General features: G+C 42.3%; 1 protein-coding gene across 1 annotated transcript in view; it reads left to right on the top strand.

The window, feature by feature from the left end:
- The window catches only part of BTBD16 (BTB domain containing 16), a 44,436-nt gene that overhangs the window by 3,205 nt on the left and 20,209 nt on the right, over positions 1-21,022 (top strand). The window contains exons 7-9 of the mRNA XM_059730345.1: positions 5,594-5,663; positions 6,307-6,437; positions 15,389-15,508. Of these exons, the coding sequence (XP_059586328.1) occupies positions 5,594-5,663; positions 6,307-6,437; positions 15,389-15,508 (321 nt within the window). The remainder of the gene's footprint in view (positions 1-5,593; positions 5,664-6,306; positions 6,438-15,388; positions 15,509-21,022) is intronic.

Below are 21,022 nucleotides of genomic sequence, written 5' to 3'. Positions count from 1 at the left end.
TTCCTTATAAAACTACACCTAGAAGGTGTATATTTTAAGGAGCCTTGCTATCAGAGTATTAAGGTATACAAAATCTGCATCAGCAGCTAGCTGAATCTTAGGAGCAGAAGAGGGACCCCAGGTTAAATATATATATTTTATATAGGAAGGATATAAAGAGAAAATAAGTGTCCACTTCTTTCAGACATGATAGGATATTTGTGATAGATTTGGTGTGGAACAGGGATGCTAATTCTGTTGAGAAGCCTTGTGCATGGATAGTAGGGGTGTGCAAAGTGGGCCCTATTTGATTCAGAATTAGATTTGACCTGAATCAGGGACAGTGATTTGATTCATTGATTCCAATCACTGTCCCTGATTGATTTGGCCAAATCCGAATCTGCAGATTCAGAGAATCAGCGATTTGGACATAGACACACTTTAAATATTTTTTCTACATACCTTGAGGTACCAGCACAGCTTGTGAATGCTGCGATGCTGGGGTGGATGGAGCGTCCAGCAGGAGTGCCGGGGGGCTCCAAATGCTTGGCAGTGAACCCAGAAGTGGACCAGAAATACTGGAAGTGGACCAGAAGTGCTTCTGGTCTACCTCTGGGTCTGCTGTCGAGCATGCTGGGGAACCCCCCCCCCCCACACACACACACACACTTCTGAGGGACACTCCATGCACCCCAGCATTGCAGCACTCACAATGGTATCTAAAGGTATGTAGAAAAAACATTTAAAACTGTGTCTATGTCCAAATCGCTGAATCTTTACAAATCTCTGCGAATTGATTTGGAGGGTTCCAATTCGATTTGGAGACATTCAAGGGTCCTCCAATTCGATTCAGATTCAGAGATTTGGCCACCGAATCGAGTCGAATCTCTGCCGAATTGAATCACGGAATGAAGCTTTGCACAGCCCTATTAGATAGGGTGACTGGATTTTTCTCAGTAATATCAGTACAGGTAGTTCACAGCTTTCTACGTGCACCAGAAGAAAAAATATCCCAAGATTTGATCTCTCTATCAGATCACGAGTCAAAGTTAATTTGACTTGGAAATCAGGAGTCTCATGGTTTTTTATAAGAGTTGACTCTACTGCATATCATGCCCACCTACCCACTCCCACTTGGTCTGCGTGACCCCTGGCAGTGAGGCAGTGCTCCTGAGCATGCTACATGCTTGATCTTGAGTGCCCCCACGCAACCCCATTGCCTTGTTTCCAGGTCAATGTGTGTAGAGCAGGAGTGGGTGGTTGGAGACAGCAATGAGACTGTGCTGTGCCACTGAGGTGCAGATATACCTGTTGTGTCCTAAATACTTCTCCCCAAACCTAACAACGCCCAACTCTCACAGAAATTCATTGCCCTTGCCTTGCATCTCTTCTCTTTTGCACTTATATAAAGAAGTAAAACTCCCTCAAATATCAAATAACGTTAGGCTTCCTTCTATTTTTTTTGTTTGTTTTTCCATGATCATTCATTCACCTATACCTATAGCTTTTGTATTAAAACAAGGGAGTATAGCTACTAATGTAAAATGCTTTCCATTAGAGGATTGTGTACTAAACTCCTATACCTCCAAGCAGGTATTTAAGTATAATGCTTGCTGATTACATTAGCTATTGCTGTGGTACTTCCTAGCACCTTATGCAACATGTAATCGTTTCAAAGGTGCAAGTGAGTAAAATCTAGTCCTTTTTAGAATTAGAGCAGCAGTATGTCAGAGCATCAAGAAGAAATACAGTGTTTTATTTGCCAGCTGCTGATGCTGTACCGCACTGCAAATGCAATTTATGTTGGTTCTTGATGTTAAGGTAAACTTAACAGATCATAATCGGTGCTAGAGGGAAGCACTGCCTGAAAAGTGATTTCAGTTGCACAGTTATATTGGAATAACCTGTGAGAGTTACAATTGTGTCGTGCTTAACAGTAGAACGCAACAAAAATCCTCCTACTGTAACTGCAATTGGCACATATCAGTGGATCAGATATGTGCTAGTTATCTTAAGGTAACCCCATCGATTAGCAAAGACTCATGGGAATATACCATGCAATTACTTTGTGCTAGCTTTTGAAATTGCATAGTGCACAAAGCAATCAATTAACCCTCATCTTCCTGCAGACAGGTACAATAATTTCATTTATAGTTGGGAAGCAGCATACAAAGAATAACACAGCAGGCAATTATACCAGCAAAGACCAATTTACACCTATCGACCGCTGTGACAGGCAACAACTGTTGTGCCATTCTTTCATTGCTCAGGATCCTTCAAATGCTGCTTAGTTCCAATTAAACAGTTCAGTTGTTGATATCAGGGTAACGGTGTGGACTCTGCATCATTAAATCATCCAAACTTAGCATAGTAATAAGAATGCTATACAAAATGAATAGCAAGCATGAAAAATAACCTATCAGTGTCTCCTTCTCAGAACTTTACATAGGACTAACATAAAGATAATAGCCTTTTTATAGAAAGTTACAGATTTTTGACCAGTATGAAAATTTATTAACAAAGACTATCCCTGGCATCTTTTTTAAATGTTTTTATAGGAGCTGTGACAGGAAAGGTTCTTTGGGTAGATGCGATATCTTTTATTAGACCAGCTGAGTAGTTGGAAAAACGTTTTTTGCAAGCTTTCAGGCACAATCACCCTTCTTCCGGCATGAGAAGTTTCTGCTGTTCTGAGACTCTAAGGCAGAGCTTTCCAAACTTTTCATGTTGGTGACATGCTTTTTAGACATGCATCATTTCGCGACACAGTAATTCAGTTCCGGGGGAGGGGCCAAGGGAAGCAGACGCGAGTAAGGGAGCTCCGCGGTGCCCTTCCGCAAAATTTTCTGCATTTTGCGCGACACACCTACACACTGCCGCCGACACACTAATGTGTCGCGGCACACAGTTTGGAAAGCTCTGCTCTAAGGAATGAAAGAAGCTAAAAGTGTGACAGGATGCCAGTGAGACGTAAATAGGTGGAAATTAGGAAAAGGTAGAGCAGGGAAGGGAGGGGGAGAAAAAGAGGGGGAAGAAAAGCCAAAGGTGAGTAAGAGGGACTCTACAGTAGTAGATTTGCAAGGTAGAAAAGAAGCTGTCTGTGAAAAAGTAAATAGCTGGAAATTAGGAAAACAAAGGGCAGAAAAGGAGGGGAGGAAGGGGGGGGGGGGAAAGAAAAGTATAAGAGGTCAGGTCTGGCAGGTACCTGGTGGATCAGATGTCAGGCAGGTTGTAATGTGTCATAAATCCAATGTCTATATTGAATTCATGAGTTTTTGTATCCAGTAGATATAGCAAGTATAGGAGCTGTATCAATTGGCACAGAGAAAGATTTAACAATGCAAAGACTGTGGAAAGTTTCATTGAAAAGACACAGCACACCCTGGCGATGTCCAGACGAGCGTGGACATGCAGTATGTGGCACTGCAGACCCGTCTGCAGCCCCACACCCTGCACATGCAGGTGTCCCCTGCATTGCTACCCCAGGATACTGGGGTCAAAAAAACCCATGCTGAAAAAAGCAGGGTGGCCTAAGTGGTGGCAGTGCATGCCACCCAAAACCAGAGCCTGGCCAGCTAGAGCCACACTCCGGCTGCTGGCCAGGGACCCTGCTACAGGAGTGCCACAGTTGCAACTCCCCAAGACTCCCAGGACCCCAGGTATAGCTGCTGGGGCCAGCACAGTTGCTGGGTCCCACCTCCCCTACCTGCCCACAGGGTAACCTAACCTGCTGTATGCCAGAGCGTGCATGGCATGGGCGTTCCCTGGGGACAAGTAGCAGCAGCACACCTTCCCCTGGGAATGCCTACGCACCTTGTGCTGCTGCTACTTGTCCTCAGGGAAGCAAACATCTGCGCACATCTGGATGCAGCCTCTGGGTGCGGCTCATGGCTTTCACCCAGTTCCACAATTCTGATAAAACTTTGGATTTTCAAAGTGTCGTCATTCTGTTATTTGCAAGTAATGTGATCATATTCAAGAATATAAACGTATTAGATTGTCAGGTCATCTGATGCAGGAAAGGTTTCTTCTGTGTGGCTGAAGTAGCGTTAGAACCATTAAAAAAATTGTACTGCCTCTGGAGATTAGTCTGTGTCACAGGTCATGCAGTCATTGTTCTTCTGTCCGCCCACTACTTGGTAATCATGCCGGCTCCAAGTTAGCAATAGGAGCACAATGGCAAGCTAACCTGGTTTTTCTGCTCATGATACAGATAGACCCAAAATTAGTTCCTGCCACACACACATGTTTGTTATTCATTTGCTTATTTATTTGCCTGAAGGCATACATTTAAATGCTCACTGCTTTGCACTAGCACTTCTGTCCCTGCAGGCTATAAAACTGAGGTTTACTACTGGCAGTTGCCAGAAGCCTGATGGCAAAATAGTGTTTTGAACTGTCTGTAGCCCAGATGCTGCACATGGTTTATTTTACTTCTCCAGGGCTGTGTTTCTGTGTCTTTTGGCACAAAAGCCTTGCCTCGAGTGCTCTTAGGGTGAGAAAATGGCAAAAATATGTGGCTCTGTCACCTTACGGAAACACAAGGAGACACACATTGATCTGTCAACAGCTATGCCATGAATCATCTTGGTTTGTTATTTTACTGGAAAATATTACTTATATTTTAAAATTAAATATTTTTTTATGAGTTGTCAGAGTGTGAGACATTTTTGCCAAAGAGTAGTTGACTTCAGGAGCTATGAACAGGTAAACCTAATTCTCACTAGTAAAATGTAATTCTTAAAATAATTAACAGCTTTCTTCTACATCTTTGTATTTGCCTTAAAATAGCTGAGCCATCTGGGCTAAAGGCAACACTTTACAGGGAGATGCCAGAAGTTCTCCAAAGAAAAAGGGAAAGCTCATTAAAGGTGATACTGGAAACTTTCATGCTGTGGTTAATAGTCACAAGTAAAAATAAGATTATGTTATTTCTCCAAAGAAAACAGTGCATGCGCACAAAGACATAGGCTCACTGATCCAACCGAATCAAGTGATTTGGGTTATCAGAATAAAGCAAATACATGCAGCAGTTTTTCCACAGAGTAAACCAGGGTGACACTGAAATTCATTTATTCATGTTTTAAAGTGACTTCAGTGGTATCTAGACTTAGTAGTATGAAAGTAAAACTACCTTTTGGACATAAAAATGTCAGTAATTATGATATCTTTCACCATGGGATTTTACAATATTTTACATGTACTCCCTGTATTAAATCTCCTGCTTGTTTCTTCCACATTTCTTTCCCTTTTCTTATGAACTCTTTTCTTTTTGTGTCCTTCTATGTAACCACTGATGACTCAAAATCCTTCCTGTAATACAACCCTTCCCTATCTAGTTACTTCTTGAGTGTTGTTATTTCTTCCTTTCAGGATCAGCAAAATCTTCTCCTTTCTCGTTATCCCCAATACTGAAACCTTCTGTATGCCTACATCTTGTGTAATGTCTTGCCTATTTTAAATTATGTCTATATGTTTATCATGTAAATGAAATTAGTTTCCTATTATCACAGAATGACAGTGGTGCAGTCAGTAATAACGGGAAACTTTTCCTCTAGATCACTTTAATAGTCTACATTTTTCTTTTAAAACAAGGTATTTCTTTCTGTGGTAGGTGTGTATCCATAATGAAGAATGGTATTTCATCAGCCAACGTCTGTAGTTATTACTGTGCCGCTTGCAAGGTAAGGTACAAATCCTATTGAGGCTTTAACAGTATTGTTTCAAGCTGAATTTTAGTTCAGAGGACTGAGAGCCAAGACCTGTTTAAAGAAGGTTTAGACTGGCCTAAAGTTTTTAGATAGCTCTTAGAAAATTATTTCATGGGCAGCAACTGGTTTGTTATATTGTAATGGGTATTTCTTTCATTTATGCTAATTATTTTGCTACAGTCAGCATGCGTCTGTGTTGCCTAATGCAAATTAAAAGATTGGGTAGATTATTTTTTGAATTCTATTGAACAGCAAAGTGGAACTATAATGATGTTTTTTACTTCAGTGTTCAGCTTTATAAAGCACTTTCCCTCTTGTTTTGAAACTCCAGTTCTTCCTGATTGGAATAATCTGGTGAAGTAAAATACAACAACATTAATCAGTTGTATGCTTATAGCTTCTATTCTTTATATTTGCACCTTCTAGTGAAATAGGAAGCATTTTTCATTTCGAATTTCACCTTCTAGTGAAACAGGAAGTATTTTATTTTATTTTATTCCTTTGGCTGGAGCTCTATACACAAGCTTGAATACTGTCAGCTTCTACCACTAGGTGGTACCCAGGGTTTATACATTTCTTTGCATGTGCTTAACTCTTCTGCTATTTCTTTAATTAGTACAAGCAGGAACTCCTGAAAACAGACTGTGAAAGATGGCTAGAGTTGAACCTGGTTTCTCACCTTGGTTTTGAGATCCATCTAAAGAATCTGCCACAAGAGCTACTGCATAAAGTGCTGAAATCTCCCAGGTCAGAATGCTGTGCCTGCTGGGTACATGACTTTTCTGTTTTCCTCACAACCACCCCATGACACCACCTTTAAGTGTACTATGGACCCTTTTGGACTGTGCCTGAGTTTTCATTGTGTAGTGTGCCACATATATATACAGGAGACATGTGGGTCTGATAAGTGTACAGTTTAATCACAGTTGAGGCCCCCTCAAGTGAGCACAATGAACAAAAGGAAGAAGGCCAACCGTATAATAAAAATGAGATCATAAAACTTAATATTGCTAAATTGCTTCATATCATGTACAGTTATGGGGTTGCACCCACATGATTGAGAACCATCTACACAACTTCACTTGACTTGGAGCCATCCAGTTGTGCCGTAGCTAACCTACACACTTGCCTGATCTCTCTATCCACAGGGACCTACCAAATTCATGGCAGAAGTGGGGTGCACTGTGGCTCTTTTCATCTTGTAGGTTCTGCTGGGCACCCCCCCCTGCTGATTGTCGGAGGAGTTCGGCTTGTGTCTCGCTCCTGATCAGTGGGGAGGCAAAAACTGTGGCTTTAAATATAGCACCATTTTTGCCTCTCACTGCTGGTTGGGGGTCCCTGGATGGCTCTGCTGTTTGCTGATGACTGATGGGGTGGCAAAACAGGCGTCATGTTTAAAACCATGGTTTTAGCTTTCCTGCTGATCAGGAGGGAGCAGCGGGGTCCTCTGCTAATCAGCAGTGAGGGAGGGACGAGGTGCGCGCGGGGGAACATGCAAGATTAAAGGAGCCGCCACACACCCTACTTCCGCCAGTAGGTCCCTACTCATATATAAAATGCAGAGTCTGGAGCTAGTTCACCAGCTGCACAGAAGTCCTGACTTCTATAGCTACCTTGTCATGTTGTTCTTACAGGTTTTCAGGTTTTAGAAAAAAAGGTTGAAAGTATTACATCAGTAGTAGATAAATCATTAGTTCTGAAGTTAATTGCATTTTGTGGACCTGGTGTCTATTTTATAGTTTATTCCCCAAAGTTAAAGTAGAAAAGGTGCCTATTTTATACAATCATATAATCATGTGACAAATGGAAGGACCTCAGGAGGTAATCTAGTGCAACCAGTTGCTCAAGCCAGCACCATCCTTATCTAAAACATCCCTCTGGAATTCCTCTCCCTACAAGCTATAGGATGGTTGTATAAAGCATTTTCCTGGATCCTAATTCAGATTCCTCTTGCAGTGATTTTGATAAGTTAGACTGGGTTATCTGTACACTGCTGTGCCAGACCAGAGCAAGGGAGAAGATTGTGCTTCCATAGTTGTAATTTCCTGCAGCAGCTCAGCTTTAACTGGGTGGGGTTTCATAGAGTGCACTATGCACCAGTGCAGGACAAGGAGGATAAGGACAGAGCATTGGTTTTTAACCTTGTCTGTACTCCTCTCTAGGAAATCTGTTTGCTGCATAGGAATAAGTCCTTTGAATAGTCCACTTCTATCAGGTTTTGCCCTCTTCCTCTATATGAGTGCATAGAGCAGTTGAAGCTGAATCTTGATTTCAACAAGTTTACTAGTGATTTACACTAGTGTAATGAAGAGAAGGACCTGATGTTTAACTTATCATGTCCTACATCATGAGTCATACAGACTAGCAGGGCTAACCACCTCTCTCTGTCATACAATATGCATGATATCACAAGGGAGCTGTTCTCCTATTTTTCGATCTTGTATTGCATTCACAGTGGCTTCTGAGAATCCAACAGGCTTATTCAAGTGAATGCCAGAAAAATCTCTCTCCTTCACTCTCTCCTAACCAGCCCCACTTTGCCCATACTTTGGGGCTCGCAGACAGGATTGTGGTAGTGGTTCAGGGCATATAGGTGAAGGAGGTGAGAGTTGCATATTATGGTCCTATCTTCCGGAACTGAGCACCGTAACTCAAAGGGAAGTGACTAAGAATTCTCCCCTATTTATGTAGTTCCAGAAACCCAGAAGACAGGAGCGGCTGTTTGAATACAGCTGTGATTCACATGTCACTCTTCAGCTTCCTGAGGCAGAGACATAAAAAGAATCTATTTTTAAGAGATAACTAAGACTTTCCCCAAAGATTTAAAAACATTCTGACATGGCTGGAAATACTGTGTCGTCACATAGCAGAACCCCAAGAACAGGGTGTTTGTCTAAAAAAAATTATGACAGCTATAAAACTGAAAACCTGTGGTCAAATTGCTATTAGTTTCATTTTAAAAACAACTTGTAGACTGGTAAGTAGGTTAAAATAAATTAATAGCCTGGCCTGCTAAACACTTTGCTCCTAAGAACTCTGTCTGACATAAATGGGCACATTTTCCCTGTGGTAAATGCTCTGTTTCTTAAGCAAAATCCCATCTGGTAAGTGCTGTTGTTAATAGAAGTGAGGACTTGCATTCAATAGGCTGACAGTTAAAAATGAGCAAATAGTACCATTTTCTTTTCATTGCAATAGACTACCCAGCTGAGGGTAAATATGATGGAGGGCTTTCTACCACCAAGTCCCTGGTTTGAATCTGAAAATGTGGTTCCATGATGTTTGGGAAACCTATGTGAAGGCAGAGGATAAGAGCCAAGTTCTTGGTGCATAGGGCTTGTCTACAACAAACCCAGAACCATTGCAGTAAGGCATATCCTGTAGGGTGTGCGAAGCTTTGGGTGCTGATTCAATTCGGAGGAGATTCGGTTCAATTTGGCAGCCGAATCTCCAAATCTGAATCAAATCAGGAGATAAATAAAAAGGTCCAGATCAATTCAAAGCTCTCTGAATCGATTTGGAAAAGATTTGGAGAGCTTCGGAGATACGGGCAGTCCCTGGTCGTTACTGCAGGGAGCTGGACCAGGACTCCAGGACAGTAAATAGAGTGCGGGGGGGAGTAGAGAAGGGAGGAGAGGACCATGGGGGGACCTTGCCAGGCCCCATCCCCTACCTGCTCTCCGAGCCCCCCTGAGTGCCCCCCAACCTCCACCTGCTCTCCCAGCCCTCCACCCCCCATGGCTGAACCTCCTGGCCCCAGCATCCCGGCTCTTTAAAAAGAAAGGGAAAAAAAGCCAGTGAATGTGGGTCTGCTGCAGCTGCTGTTGGGGCTTCTGAGGGCTCATGGCAGAGCCCCCCACACAGTGCGGGGCAGTGGGGATCACCCCCCCCACACCTGGCAGAAGCTGGTGAGTTCAGGGCTTTTTTTTTTCCCCCACAAAGAACTGGGAGCTGGGCCGGGCAGGGCAGCCAAGGGGGAGGGGGGGGAGGGGAACTCATGACAGAGCCCCCCACACCGCATGGGGTAGCGGTGGGGGGCAGCGGAGATCGGCCCCCTCCTCCCTCCGCCTGGCAGCAGTGGATGAGTGGGGGCTTTTTTGTTTGCTTGTTTAAAGACCCGAGACCTGGGGCGGACGGGGCAGCCATTGACAGGGCTAGGAGAGCAGGCAGGGGATGGGTCCTGTCTGATTCAGGGATTCGGCCAGTTTAGCAGCAGCCAAATCTCCGAATCAGATTCAGCCGAATCAATTCAGGACAGTGATTCAAATCACCGAATCGAATCACTATCCCCTGAATCGACCAAATCCAAAGTAAATACTAGCCACTTCACACAGGCCTAATATCCTCTACTTGCTTGTCCTGCATGCTAAACCCCAGAGCGCCACTGAGAGTCATGCCTTGCATCCAGTCGGTGTTTCTGCCAAACCCTGGAACTGAAGCAACGTAGCCATCTTAGAAGAGCCTTGCACGCATGCCAGTACATTTGCCTGTGACTAGAGCTGAGGCAAGTACTTGGGACCATGCCTTTGGGGAGTGAGTGAAGGTGCATGCTTCTTGATGACAGCTCTGGGCTCAGCAGTGGCAGTGTAAATGCACATTATCCACACTATAATACATTTTCATTACAATACAATTGGCATTTCCTAGAATTTTAGGATTGAAAGGAACCAATGGAAAGAAGGAACCAGTATATGTCTATGCTGTCTCAGAACTGGCGTTTCATAGCACCCTGGCAGTCGGACTCCTTCAACAGCACAGATCGATGGAAAAAGTTGTCTTTTTTTCTTTCTACCCATTACAACTGAACTGTTTTTTCTCTGTAACATATATTTTTCAGAATACCCCAGTTAATCCAACAGATGGTGTGCCTTGTAACACAGGTCTACCAGCTCCGAAAAGTGACTCCCTCACAATTTATTCCCTTTTGCTTCCTTACTGGAGCCCTAGGGGGTTACAGCACTGGAGTTTCTCAAGCTGTGAATACTCCATCGTTTCAGCCTGAGATAGGTTAAACTTTGTTAGCCTTTGCTAATAGTTATAGCTTGCGTCTTCATTATGTACTGAGTCATGCTGTAAAACCAGAGGGAGCTTGGCTTAATGGATAGGATTCTGAACCAAAGATCAGAGGTGGGCTGTATTTCTAGTTCTACCATTCACCTTTTTGCATGATTTCATCAAATTAATTTTGCTTCTTTGTGTTCCTCTTTCCCTCCCACTATCTGCCTGTATGTCTTCTCTATTTAGAGAATAAGCTCTTCAATATATATTTATCTCTTCTTAACTGTGTGTACAATGCTTAGCCCAGAGGCACCCTGATATTGCTTGGAGCCTCTAGATTTACAATAATATGCATACTAGATAATGAGACTAATGAGATTATTGCTTACGTAGCTAATGAAAGCACAGGACTAACACCCATTGCATTCAGTACTTCTAGGACATTTAAATTAATTTTAAAGTAGCTTGGTTTTTATAATTTGGCTATTAGAAATGCCCTTTTTGTTTCAAATATGTGCTTTATCTGGTCTGTATTCAAGTCTATTTGCATTGTTTGCGAGAGAGACCCACTTTTGAAAATATGTCTTTTCCAATGACAGCTGATTTGTATGCCCCTGATTCTGTTTGAAGCTGTGCGACATTTCTCTGCTCCTAGTTTTAAAAATGATTCAAGGCCCTTCAATATGCAACTAAGTGCTCCTTGGTTTTGAAATGTGGCCTTTTAAAATGGTTTGCCCCATACTATTCTTTGAGTAGCAGCCATCTATTAATATGTTAAACCTAATTGCATTTCTGCAAACTTAACTGTACTCAACTCCATGCAACTCTTATGACCTAAGGTTGAAATTTTTATTTTCCTTTCTAAGCTCTGAAACTAGCTGCTTTTAAAGGCAATGTATTATGGTACTAATTAATAAATTGTCTCCTTTATGTGCATGCTAATTCAAGTGCCTAGTATTAGACTAGTGAAGAACATCACTGTTGTGCTGCCACTATATTTTCATTTTCTTTAATTCTTTATAATCTAATAGTATCCTGATAATTTTTCTGATCAGGGTCCTAGAACTATTCTTATATTGTTACTGGGACTTTTAGCCAATAGATTTTGTGTTGTACTCTAGTCTCTGTATTCATGATCTTTTGATAGTGTCAAGCACTGTTACATTCAAAATAGTTCTCACCACAGTCTAACCTGTTCTTCCTGCATATTTTAACCAAGAAATATTTTGACCTGTAAGGTCCTAGATGATCTTAGATACCAGTCATATCAATCTTCTTCCTACTGAAGACAGGAATTTGCATCAACCCCATCTGGGTTTTAGCAGTAGCACAAAGACATTTGAACTTTTTTTTTTTACTAATAGTGTCGCCATTTCAGTTCCCACATTTTAAAGCTATACTTTTCCTTAAACTGATTGATCCTGTATTAAAGTATCTTCCGCTAGAAGTTCAGGACTGCCTAGGACCTTCCTTTCTCTTAGTTCCACATGCCATCTGCACCTACCTGTCATCATGGAGTTTCTTCGCTCACGTTATTGAATAACCCATTCTTTTACACTGGCATACATTTAGCTCCCTTATGGTCCAGAAGAAGGCCACAGATTGCCATTTCACCCTAACTTAAAACTTTCCTTTTTACTTTATCTTCTCAACCATGTATTTGAACACTGTAGATTCTGGCTATCTGTTTGTGCAGTGTATTGAATACAGAGACCTGGGCCTTTCTTCCTACAATATGCAGGTCTTTATTTAAGTTGCAGGGGCCTCTCCTCTATTTCCACACATATCTAGTGCCACTTTATACCACAACCACAGCTTATTCTCTGCACCTCCTTCTAAGCTGCCAATTTTCCTCACCCTTATCTGATATACTCCTGCCCAACAGGCAAGTTGGTGTGTGGTTCCCATGCTATGACTCCTCACAAATCCAACCTATTTCTTTTACCCTTCCAACGCCTAAATTCCATGCCACCGCGCCCTGCCTCTCCCTAATGCTAAGGCAATGCATGTATAACATAAAACTGTATTGCTTAACATGGAGGAAAATATGATGTAATACATGAAGGAAGGTAATGCTATTCCAGGAGGTGTAAGGATATCGTTAATAAAATGTAGTTGTATTTATGATTTTAATGGGGTGATGTCAATGAGATCATAGAAGCAAATAAAATTAGGGTTGGAAGGGACCTCAGGGCAGTGGCGATGTGTAGGGGGTTCCGGTGCACCCCCTGACAGTGCTGGTAAACCCCCTGACAGTCAGCATTCCCCACTTAGGTGACAGGCAGGAGGGAGGCGGGAGTGCTGGTGCCCCCCCTGAGAGCACTGGCCAGGGAGTGGGGGCACCAGGACAAGCACCCCTGGCACTTCTGGGCACAGCACTGGCACTTCTGGGTCAGTGTGATTGGCCGCAGAATGGACTGCCCCCCCCCCGGTCACTGACTGGCTGCTGGGGGAGCAAGTGCCCCCCCTAACTCAGGAGGCACTGGTTGCCCATGCCTCAGGAGGTCATCTAGTCCAACCCCCTGCTCAAAGCAGGACCATCCCCAACGAGATCATCCCAGCCAAGATTTTGTCTATCCGGGTCTTAAAAGTCTCTAAGGATACAGAATCCAAAGCCTCTCTGGGTAGCCAGATCCAGTGTTTTACTACCCTCCTAGTGAGACAAATGCTCCTAATAGCTAACCTAAACATCCTTTGCTGCAACTTGAGACCATTGCTCCTTGTCCTGTCACCTGCTACCGCTCGGATGAAAACAGTCTAGCTCCATCCTTTATGTAACCACCCTTCAGGTTATTATTAAATCCCCCATCAATCTTCTTTCTCCAGTCTATGTAAGCCCAGTTCCCTCAGCCTCTCCTCCTAAGTAGGGATCTACCAAAATTGTGCTAGACAAGTGCTGTGCAGTGGCTCCTTTAAACATGTACTTTTAGCCTCCTGCCCCTCCCCTGCTGCCTCCTGGCTGATCAGTGGCAAGTGGCAGGACCACTGGGCCCCTCTGCCAATCAGTGGCAAGTGGCATATTTAAAACTGTGGTTTTTGCCTCCTGGCTGATCAGGAGTGAGCAGCAAGCAGTGGGGCCACTGGGGTCCTTCCATCAATCAGTGCCGGGGGGGGGGGGGGGGGCGGCACGTGGTGAAAAGAACAAGATTAAAGAAGCCACTCTGCGGTGTACTTCTGTCGGGGTTTAGGTAGATCCCTACTCATAAGCCATGTGTCCCAGCCCTCTACCCATTTTTGTTTTCCTTCGCTGGACTCTTCAATGTGTCCATGTCCTTTCTGTAGTAGGGGACCCAAAACTGGACACTGTACTGCAGATGTTGTCTCACCAGTGCAGAATAGAGTGGGGAGAGCCTTGTACATAGACTCAGGGATTTTGTGCTTATATATGCTCTTGGGTGATTTATTTCTAGAATTACAATAAAGAGAGAGCAACTGGAAGTACCAAGATCAGCAAAGAATTTCACTCTCCCTTCAAAAATACCTTACTCCATGGTTTAGTATCATTGTGCACAGACTGTGATCTAATTCTGTTGCACTGAGTCTGACTAACTCAACTTCAGAAGGGTGATTGTGCTGTGAGGCTTGGGGCAAAATCTGTTCTTAGGTTAATGAGCCTAAGTGTCATTTATGTAGCTGTGACACTGCAGTTTGGGGCTCTTACGCAGTTTAGGATTCATTGTAGCTATGCTTGGCCCATGCTGTCCTTCTACTGTTAGACACTGGAGGAAGAGGAGCAGGTTGTGAGACTTTTAACCTTTTACCCAGGGCAGTTATCAAGGGAGCAGGAGACCAGGGTTTCCAGAGCGTTTGAACCTGCATCTCCTGCTTCTTAGTGCTCTAACCAGCAGGCCATGTGCTAGGCATTGTCCAAAGGACTCTCCCTAGCCTTCCCCTTGAAGCTTGACCCACTGCAATATTCATTGGGTAAAACAAATGAACAGCACAGGGATATTTTCTGCCCCATGGGGAGCAGGGTGCAGGATAGAGGTTTCTGTGTTGCTTTCCCCAGGCATGGGCTCATGGCAGGCCTGTTCTGCCACAGATGGAAATAGAATCCCAGGCTGTGTGTACTGCCAAAACCTACAATTACGTGGTTATGTCAGTGCCAAATAGGCATATGAAGGGGAAATAGGATTTAGTCTTTAGTTTAGGAAAAATAAGCAAGTTTGACAGGTTGAAATAGCCAGGGTAGTCCTGGGACTCACTTGCTTGAGAGCATTATTGCTACTCATTCAGCCTAGCACTATCACCATCCTTCACCATGACCTGGGATGTATTCCCCACTGGTGCTGGATGACTGTCATTCTTATATGAAGGGACTGCTGATGACTACAACAGCAGCAGCAGACACGATGTGAAAGACCACTGAAAGCTATAGCATAATGCGCTCACTGCACTTAGTTGAATTTCATCCAATATAACTGAATTACAAAAGTTTTCCCTTTACCTTCGACAATTATTATAATGGATTATTACCAGGCACTGCAGCATATCGATGTTTGTCTAATTTATATTGTAAAGTTGAATTTAGATGCACAGTGTTACCATTTTCCAAATACCTTCACATGCCTAATCTAAAATTTCACTCCTGATGCCCCTGAATTAATGGTCCCAAGTGATCTTTTGTATTTGCTCTTTTCATTACATAATAATACAATAGATGATGCCAATCTTGTTCATCAATTCTTTCTCCCTGGCAGGTTATTTACATTCAGTGAATTCAGCCTACTGAAAACTACCCTCTTTTGGGTCTTCCTACAGCTAAACCCAAAGGTTCAGATAATTCCATCACATGAAAAAGTCTTGATGTACTTTAGCAGGTAATACAGTGGATATATAACTCAATCAACTTTATTATTAAGCACAAACTTGACTTTGTAAAGTATCATTGTATCATTTCCTATACCTTTTGAATTAGTCCTTAAATAAGAATCCATTGCAAAATGCATATTTTCGAATTTGGGGGAATGAATCATGGAACTTGGTTTTCTTCATACGGGAAGTGTAATACATGCATGTAGTTCATTTAGCATTGCATTTCTGATGTACCTGTGCGATGCATGTTAACAAACAAGTTAGCTCACGGTCCAGAATTAATCACAATCCAATTTAAGCCACATGTGGAGTGGGAGTAAAGTATTAAATACTAGCAACAGTAACAACGTGTTATCATATTCAGAAAATAGTAATACTGTGATTGTGTATGTTAACGGTAATTAACTGGCACTTCAGATGTCCTTTCTCTACATCATATTCATTATAAAATGCAATTGTCTACAGTTGCCATGTAGAAAGAAACTACCCCTTTTATTTATGTTGTATTTCTAATGTCCAGGTTTGTATGTTCTTTATAATGTAATTTTGGCATCCACCTGCAATTGTAGCTTATAAGCTCTAATGGTACAATTACCAGTATTACAGACTACAAACATACTAAATTGGTTGAAAAAAATCTTCTAATGGTGACTTGAAAAATGAGGGAGGTGGTAAATTGGAAGCTAAATTGAAACCCTGTTTATTTCTACAGTTTGAGATTTGGCATTTTGATGATACATATTTGATGGATCTATGTTCAGTTCACCCCTGCTGGCATTAGTATACTGGCAGGAGCAGCTTTTTCCCAGAGAGGATTCATTCTCAAGCAGGGGCAGGCAACAGTAATGAGAATGATTGATTAATATGAATTGCTAGCATTTTTCATCTATAGATCTCAAAACACTTAAGGCATGAGGTTAAGTAGCATTATTCCCATTTCACAAATTGGAAAACAGTAAAAAAGAGGAAGAATCTCCTCAAGTCATGGGCAAAACCAGAAATAGACTGAATCTCCTGCTTCCTTGATCTGTGCCTATCCAGTATACCAATATAGGTATTGCCATACTTTTCTGTAGGAGTCCTTCCTGGGAGGGAAGGATTAATTTATAGGAAAGGCAGCTGGAGTAAATATGCTTCCCTGGCAGACAAAATGAAGCACCTAGGCCACTACTTTCCTGTGTTGGGTGAAAAACTAGCTTTGAGCCACCTTTGTGCCTCCCAAATTCTGACTTGAAGAAAATAAGCATGTTCAGCTTGCAGAAAAGGTGCTTCAGAGGAGACATGATACTAGTCTTCAAATACTTGAAGAGCTGCCATAAATAAGAGGCTGGCACTTTTTCTCTCTTGCTGCAGAAAGCAGGACAGAGACCGGTGACTTCAAGTTGCAGCAAAGTCGGTTTAGTTTGGATATCAGAAAAAAAAAAAAAAATTCACTGTTAGACCAGTGAAGCAGTGAAGTAAACTGCCTAGGGAAATTGTGGACTTTCTATCACTGGAGGGGTTCAAGAAGAGGTTGGACAGCCACTGGCCAGAAGTGATCTAGGCATAAGTATGGGGTTTTCCTGAGTTTCTGGTTGCCGTGTGGGACTGAGAAGGGAATTTTTCCCCCTCCCCACTATTATGTGTGTCAGGTTTTTGTTAGCCTTCCTGTAGGCAAAGTTGGGGAGTTTGACTAGGGTGTGCCAGTGTGCCCGCTGGGACTTAAACACCTGGCTAAAGGGACTTGCCCCCCTGCTCAGGGTCAGACCCACTTGCTATATTTAGAGTTAGGATGGAATTATACCACATGGCCAGATTGGTACGGACTGTGGCGGTTTTTGTTTTCCTTTGTGGTGGGGAGCGTGGTCCTCTTCCTGGGATTTCTTGAGCATATATCATCAACATTTGCAGCCACAGGACATTGGCCACCAGTCCTCCTACTTTACCTGTGGCAAGTTAGGGTGTTATGTCTTGTATCGTGTCAGGGTTGACTGTGTAGTTTTGGTAAGAAGTTAGACAATGGATTTGTATGGAAAGGGTTGGATAGGGATGATGCTACATTGGGCAGGGGGTTGACGTCCTCAAGGTCCCTTCCAGCCAGATTTCTCTGTGATTCTCCAGCTGCACGGCTTGTCCTGGTCCTTGAGCACAGTGCACTCTGTCCATACACTCTGCCTCTTCTGTGCCCAGGCCCAGTTTTATGATGCCTCTTGCATCAGAAATTACATGGGAAGCAGTTAAAGAGGCATTATCCCATTTCTAGGCTGGAGGGCCTGGTGCAAAGGTGATTGGTAAAGGGCAGAATCTACTTGTATGTCTCTTTAAAGCCAATGTTCTTAGGGATTTTTTTTCGTATTTCTATCCTCATGAGACATTCTTTCCTATGAGTCATGCACACTATAAAGAAATTACTGTTTGGCTCAAAGTTACACTCCCATGCCTGGAATCAACATTTTTTTGCACCAAGAGATAGGAAATGAGCTGAATTTTGTGGGCGATTCATTATTTACTAGTTTGACCTGAGATGTGTTTTGTGTAAGAAAAGCATATTAAACATGACTCAGAATGCTAAATACATCGCTTTTCATAAACAGTTTCCTTTATTAGATCATGTACATGAATATATAGAGAGATGCATCTTTTACTTCTGACATAGAGTTTACATTTTAGCAGCCTTATATGTATGACTACTTTCATTCCAAAAATACATCAGGGTTGATTTAAAGTCTCCTCGGAAGAGCAGATACTGCTTTAAATCACCCAGTCTTATAGCACTGTTTAAGCCTTTACATTCTTTTATGCTAATATGATGTGGCATAAACATAGTGAGATCCAAAGCATTTTTGACTGTTTATTTGGGCTGTAAAAGCAAAAAATGTGCACAGTTGGACTGGGCATTAGGATAAGGAACCCAAATACTAATTTAAAGAGAGTTCCAGATATCAGGGAGATCACATGAGTCAAGAGCCTGGCAACTAACATGCTATTACAACAAGAGGAGCCAAAGCCTCAGGTTCAACAAGGAAAAACAAGTAGAAGCCCACAACCAAGAATAGGAATAACTGGGGGCAGAACAGGATTCAATGACTAGGTTTTCAAAAGAGTAATTATAGTAATAATTGGAAGGTGGCTTATTATACTTTTCCTTTGTTGGTGACAGGTATGGACAGAAGCATAACCGGGTAGCTCCACCCTGGTTGCTTCCCCTCCAGTAATACTAGTGGATATAGATCTTCCATGCACTGTTACCTTCATATTTTTATATATACCCCAGTCCAGTAAATAGGATGTCAGTGAAGTTAGTGGAGACTCCACGAGGCCACCAAGTTCTGACCCCAAGCATCTCTTTGCAGAATCAGGGCTATCATATTTACAGCTCTTTTAAATACTGTGCTCCAAGCAGACCAAATTAGTATAGTAAAATACAGGACCCAATATGTATCTCTGGCTTCCCATTCTGGTAACTGCCGGATCACGAGTGCAATCAGTTTAGAGAAAAGGATGACCCTTTGCTATCTCTTGGTCACACATTTGGCTGAGAAGATTGATATCCAAAGATCATCATTTAGGCAGATAATTTAGTCCACGAACATGGGCTTTAATTGGAGACAGAGGCAAAATGAAAGGCTGACTTGAAATTCAGGCCTCCATTTGATAGTTATTGCAAAGAGGGAATTTAAAAATCACACTGAAAAACTTGCTACCATATAGCATCTTTGACTCTAGCTAGAACCATGTCTGAGGTAAATCAGCAAAACTTTGTTCAATTCAGTGCAGATTTAAACCATCTGACATTGTAGCCCAATGTGCTGATGTGCGTGGAGCAGGTTCAGTGGAGGGGAGTGGGGAACAGAAATAACAATCTCATATAGCTCTGGTCTAAATCAATAAAATCAATGGATCAGTTCTTGATTTACAGCAGCAGAAATGAGATCAGACTAAATCCCTGATTATTGCCTCCACGATTTGAAAGTCACTTTCAAAAATCAGATTTAGACATTTTTAGGTCATTTTGAAACATATGCTGCCAGCGAATTTGTTAGGATAGAACTTATTCTTGTATTGTTGCCAATAAAAATGAAGTAGAAAATGATGGATAGTTTTTCCCATTTTTTGTGATTTATTCATTTAGACCCAGACTAACTGCAGACAGCTCTTGAGCTCTGTGATGCCTCCCTGCCAGATGCTTCAGGGAAAAAATATATATATATATTTTACTATAGGAAGCACAGCACATCTGAGACCAGGAAGTCTCTTTCATGGCTGCAGTCACCTCATGAAAAAGAGTTTCATAGTTTCATAGTAGCTAGGGTCAGGAGGGACCTGAACAGATCATCTAGCCTGACCCCCTGCCACAGGCAGGAATGAATGCTGGGTTCACAAGACCTCAGACAGGTAATCATCCTATTTAATTTCCTAGAATTAAATTCAATGAAACAATATATTAAAAGGAAAAAAAAACCCTTAGTAAAAAAAAGGTCTTATTAAAAAGTCTTCCTCTTAAGTAAAGCAAAATTTCTAACCATGTTCTCCATCCAGAACATCTTCTCACCTTGAAGTGGGTTTCAATATATATTTTAAAATTAGAGTTGGCATTTCTGGTACAAACAATCTTATGGCCATGTTATGATGTCCGAGAAGGTGCCAGAAAGCCTATCTTGCTGCGTTGCTGCACAAGTCGACAAAGGGAAGGAAGAAGCTATCTGTGTCCTTTTCCCACTTGACACCCAGACACTGCAGAATGGAGCTTAATAGCATGCAAGCAATGTCACCAACTCTACCAATTCTCACAGGATTTGGTGTTGTGTTATTTTATTTATTGATTGATTTAGTCAAAGCTCCACCTCCTGGAGGCACAGGATTCCCTGAGAATCTCCCTTTAAAAAAAAGGCGGGGTGGGGGGGCTAGGTTTCTAGCCCTGACGTTTGCAGAGAAAAGGCTAAAACCTGACGCAAGTAATTCCCTGAGGCTCAAAGATTGGAGGACATATAAAAAGAACTTGAGAACTATTTGTGTTGAATCTCCTCATTTTTAAGTCAGTCCCATGGCTTTTTGGAGCACGACTCTTGATTTTTGAAAGTTCAGGGTTGGCAATATACTATGTGCAATTAATAAAAGAACAGTATCTAATAATGCCCTGTTTTAGTTCAGCCATGCTTCTTTGGGAATTTGTGTCTTGGCTGCAAGTGCTTTGAACAAGGAGAAAATCACTTCAGAGGTGCGCAGTGCAAGGAAGGTTTTAATGTCCATCTTCCACTAACTGGACATGTACATCACTAGTAAAATGGAGGGTAGTGCTGTGGGAAATCAAGTGCTGTGGATCCAGCCTGGCTTTCATTTTAGGCAATGACAAATCTCCCAACTCCAAAATATTCTCAGATCTCCATCATTTCACAATGCGAGCAGTGGTCAAAAACAGACCCTATTTCCGTGAGCAGATGTTAAGACTAAATTGGAATATAATAATGTACTGTGATATTGAATGTCATGTCCTGTAATGTTGTAATGTGAACCACGATGCCCAGTGGCTTCAAGAGGAA

The sequence above is a fragment of the Alligator mississippiensis genome, chromosome 6, assembly GCF_030867095.1.
Source record: "Alligator mississippiensis isolate rAllMis1 chromosome 6, rAllMis1, whole genome shotgun sequence".
In the NCBI taxonomy this organism is placed as follows: domain Eukaryota; kingdom Metazoa; phylum Chordata; order Crocodylia; family Alligatoridae; genus Alligator; species Alligator mississippiensis.
The sequence above is the reverse complement of the archived record's forward strand: the minus strand, read 5'-3'. Positions and strand labels throughout refer to the sequence as shown.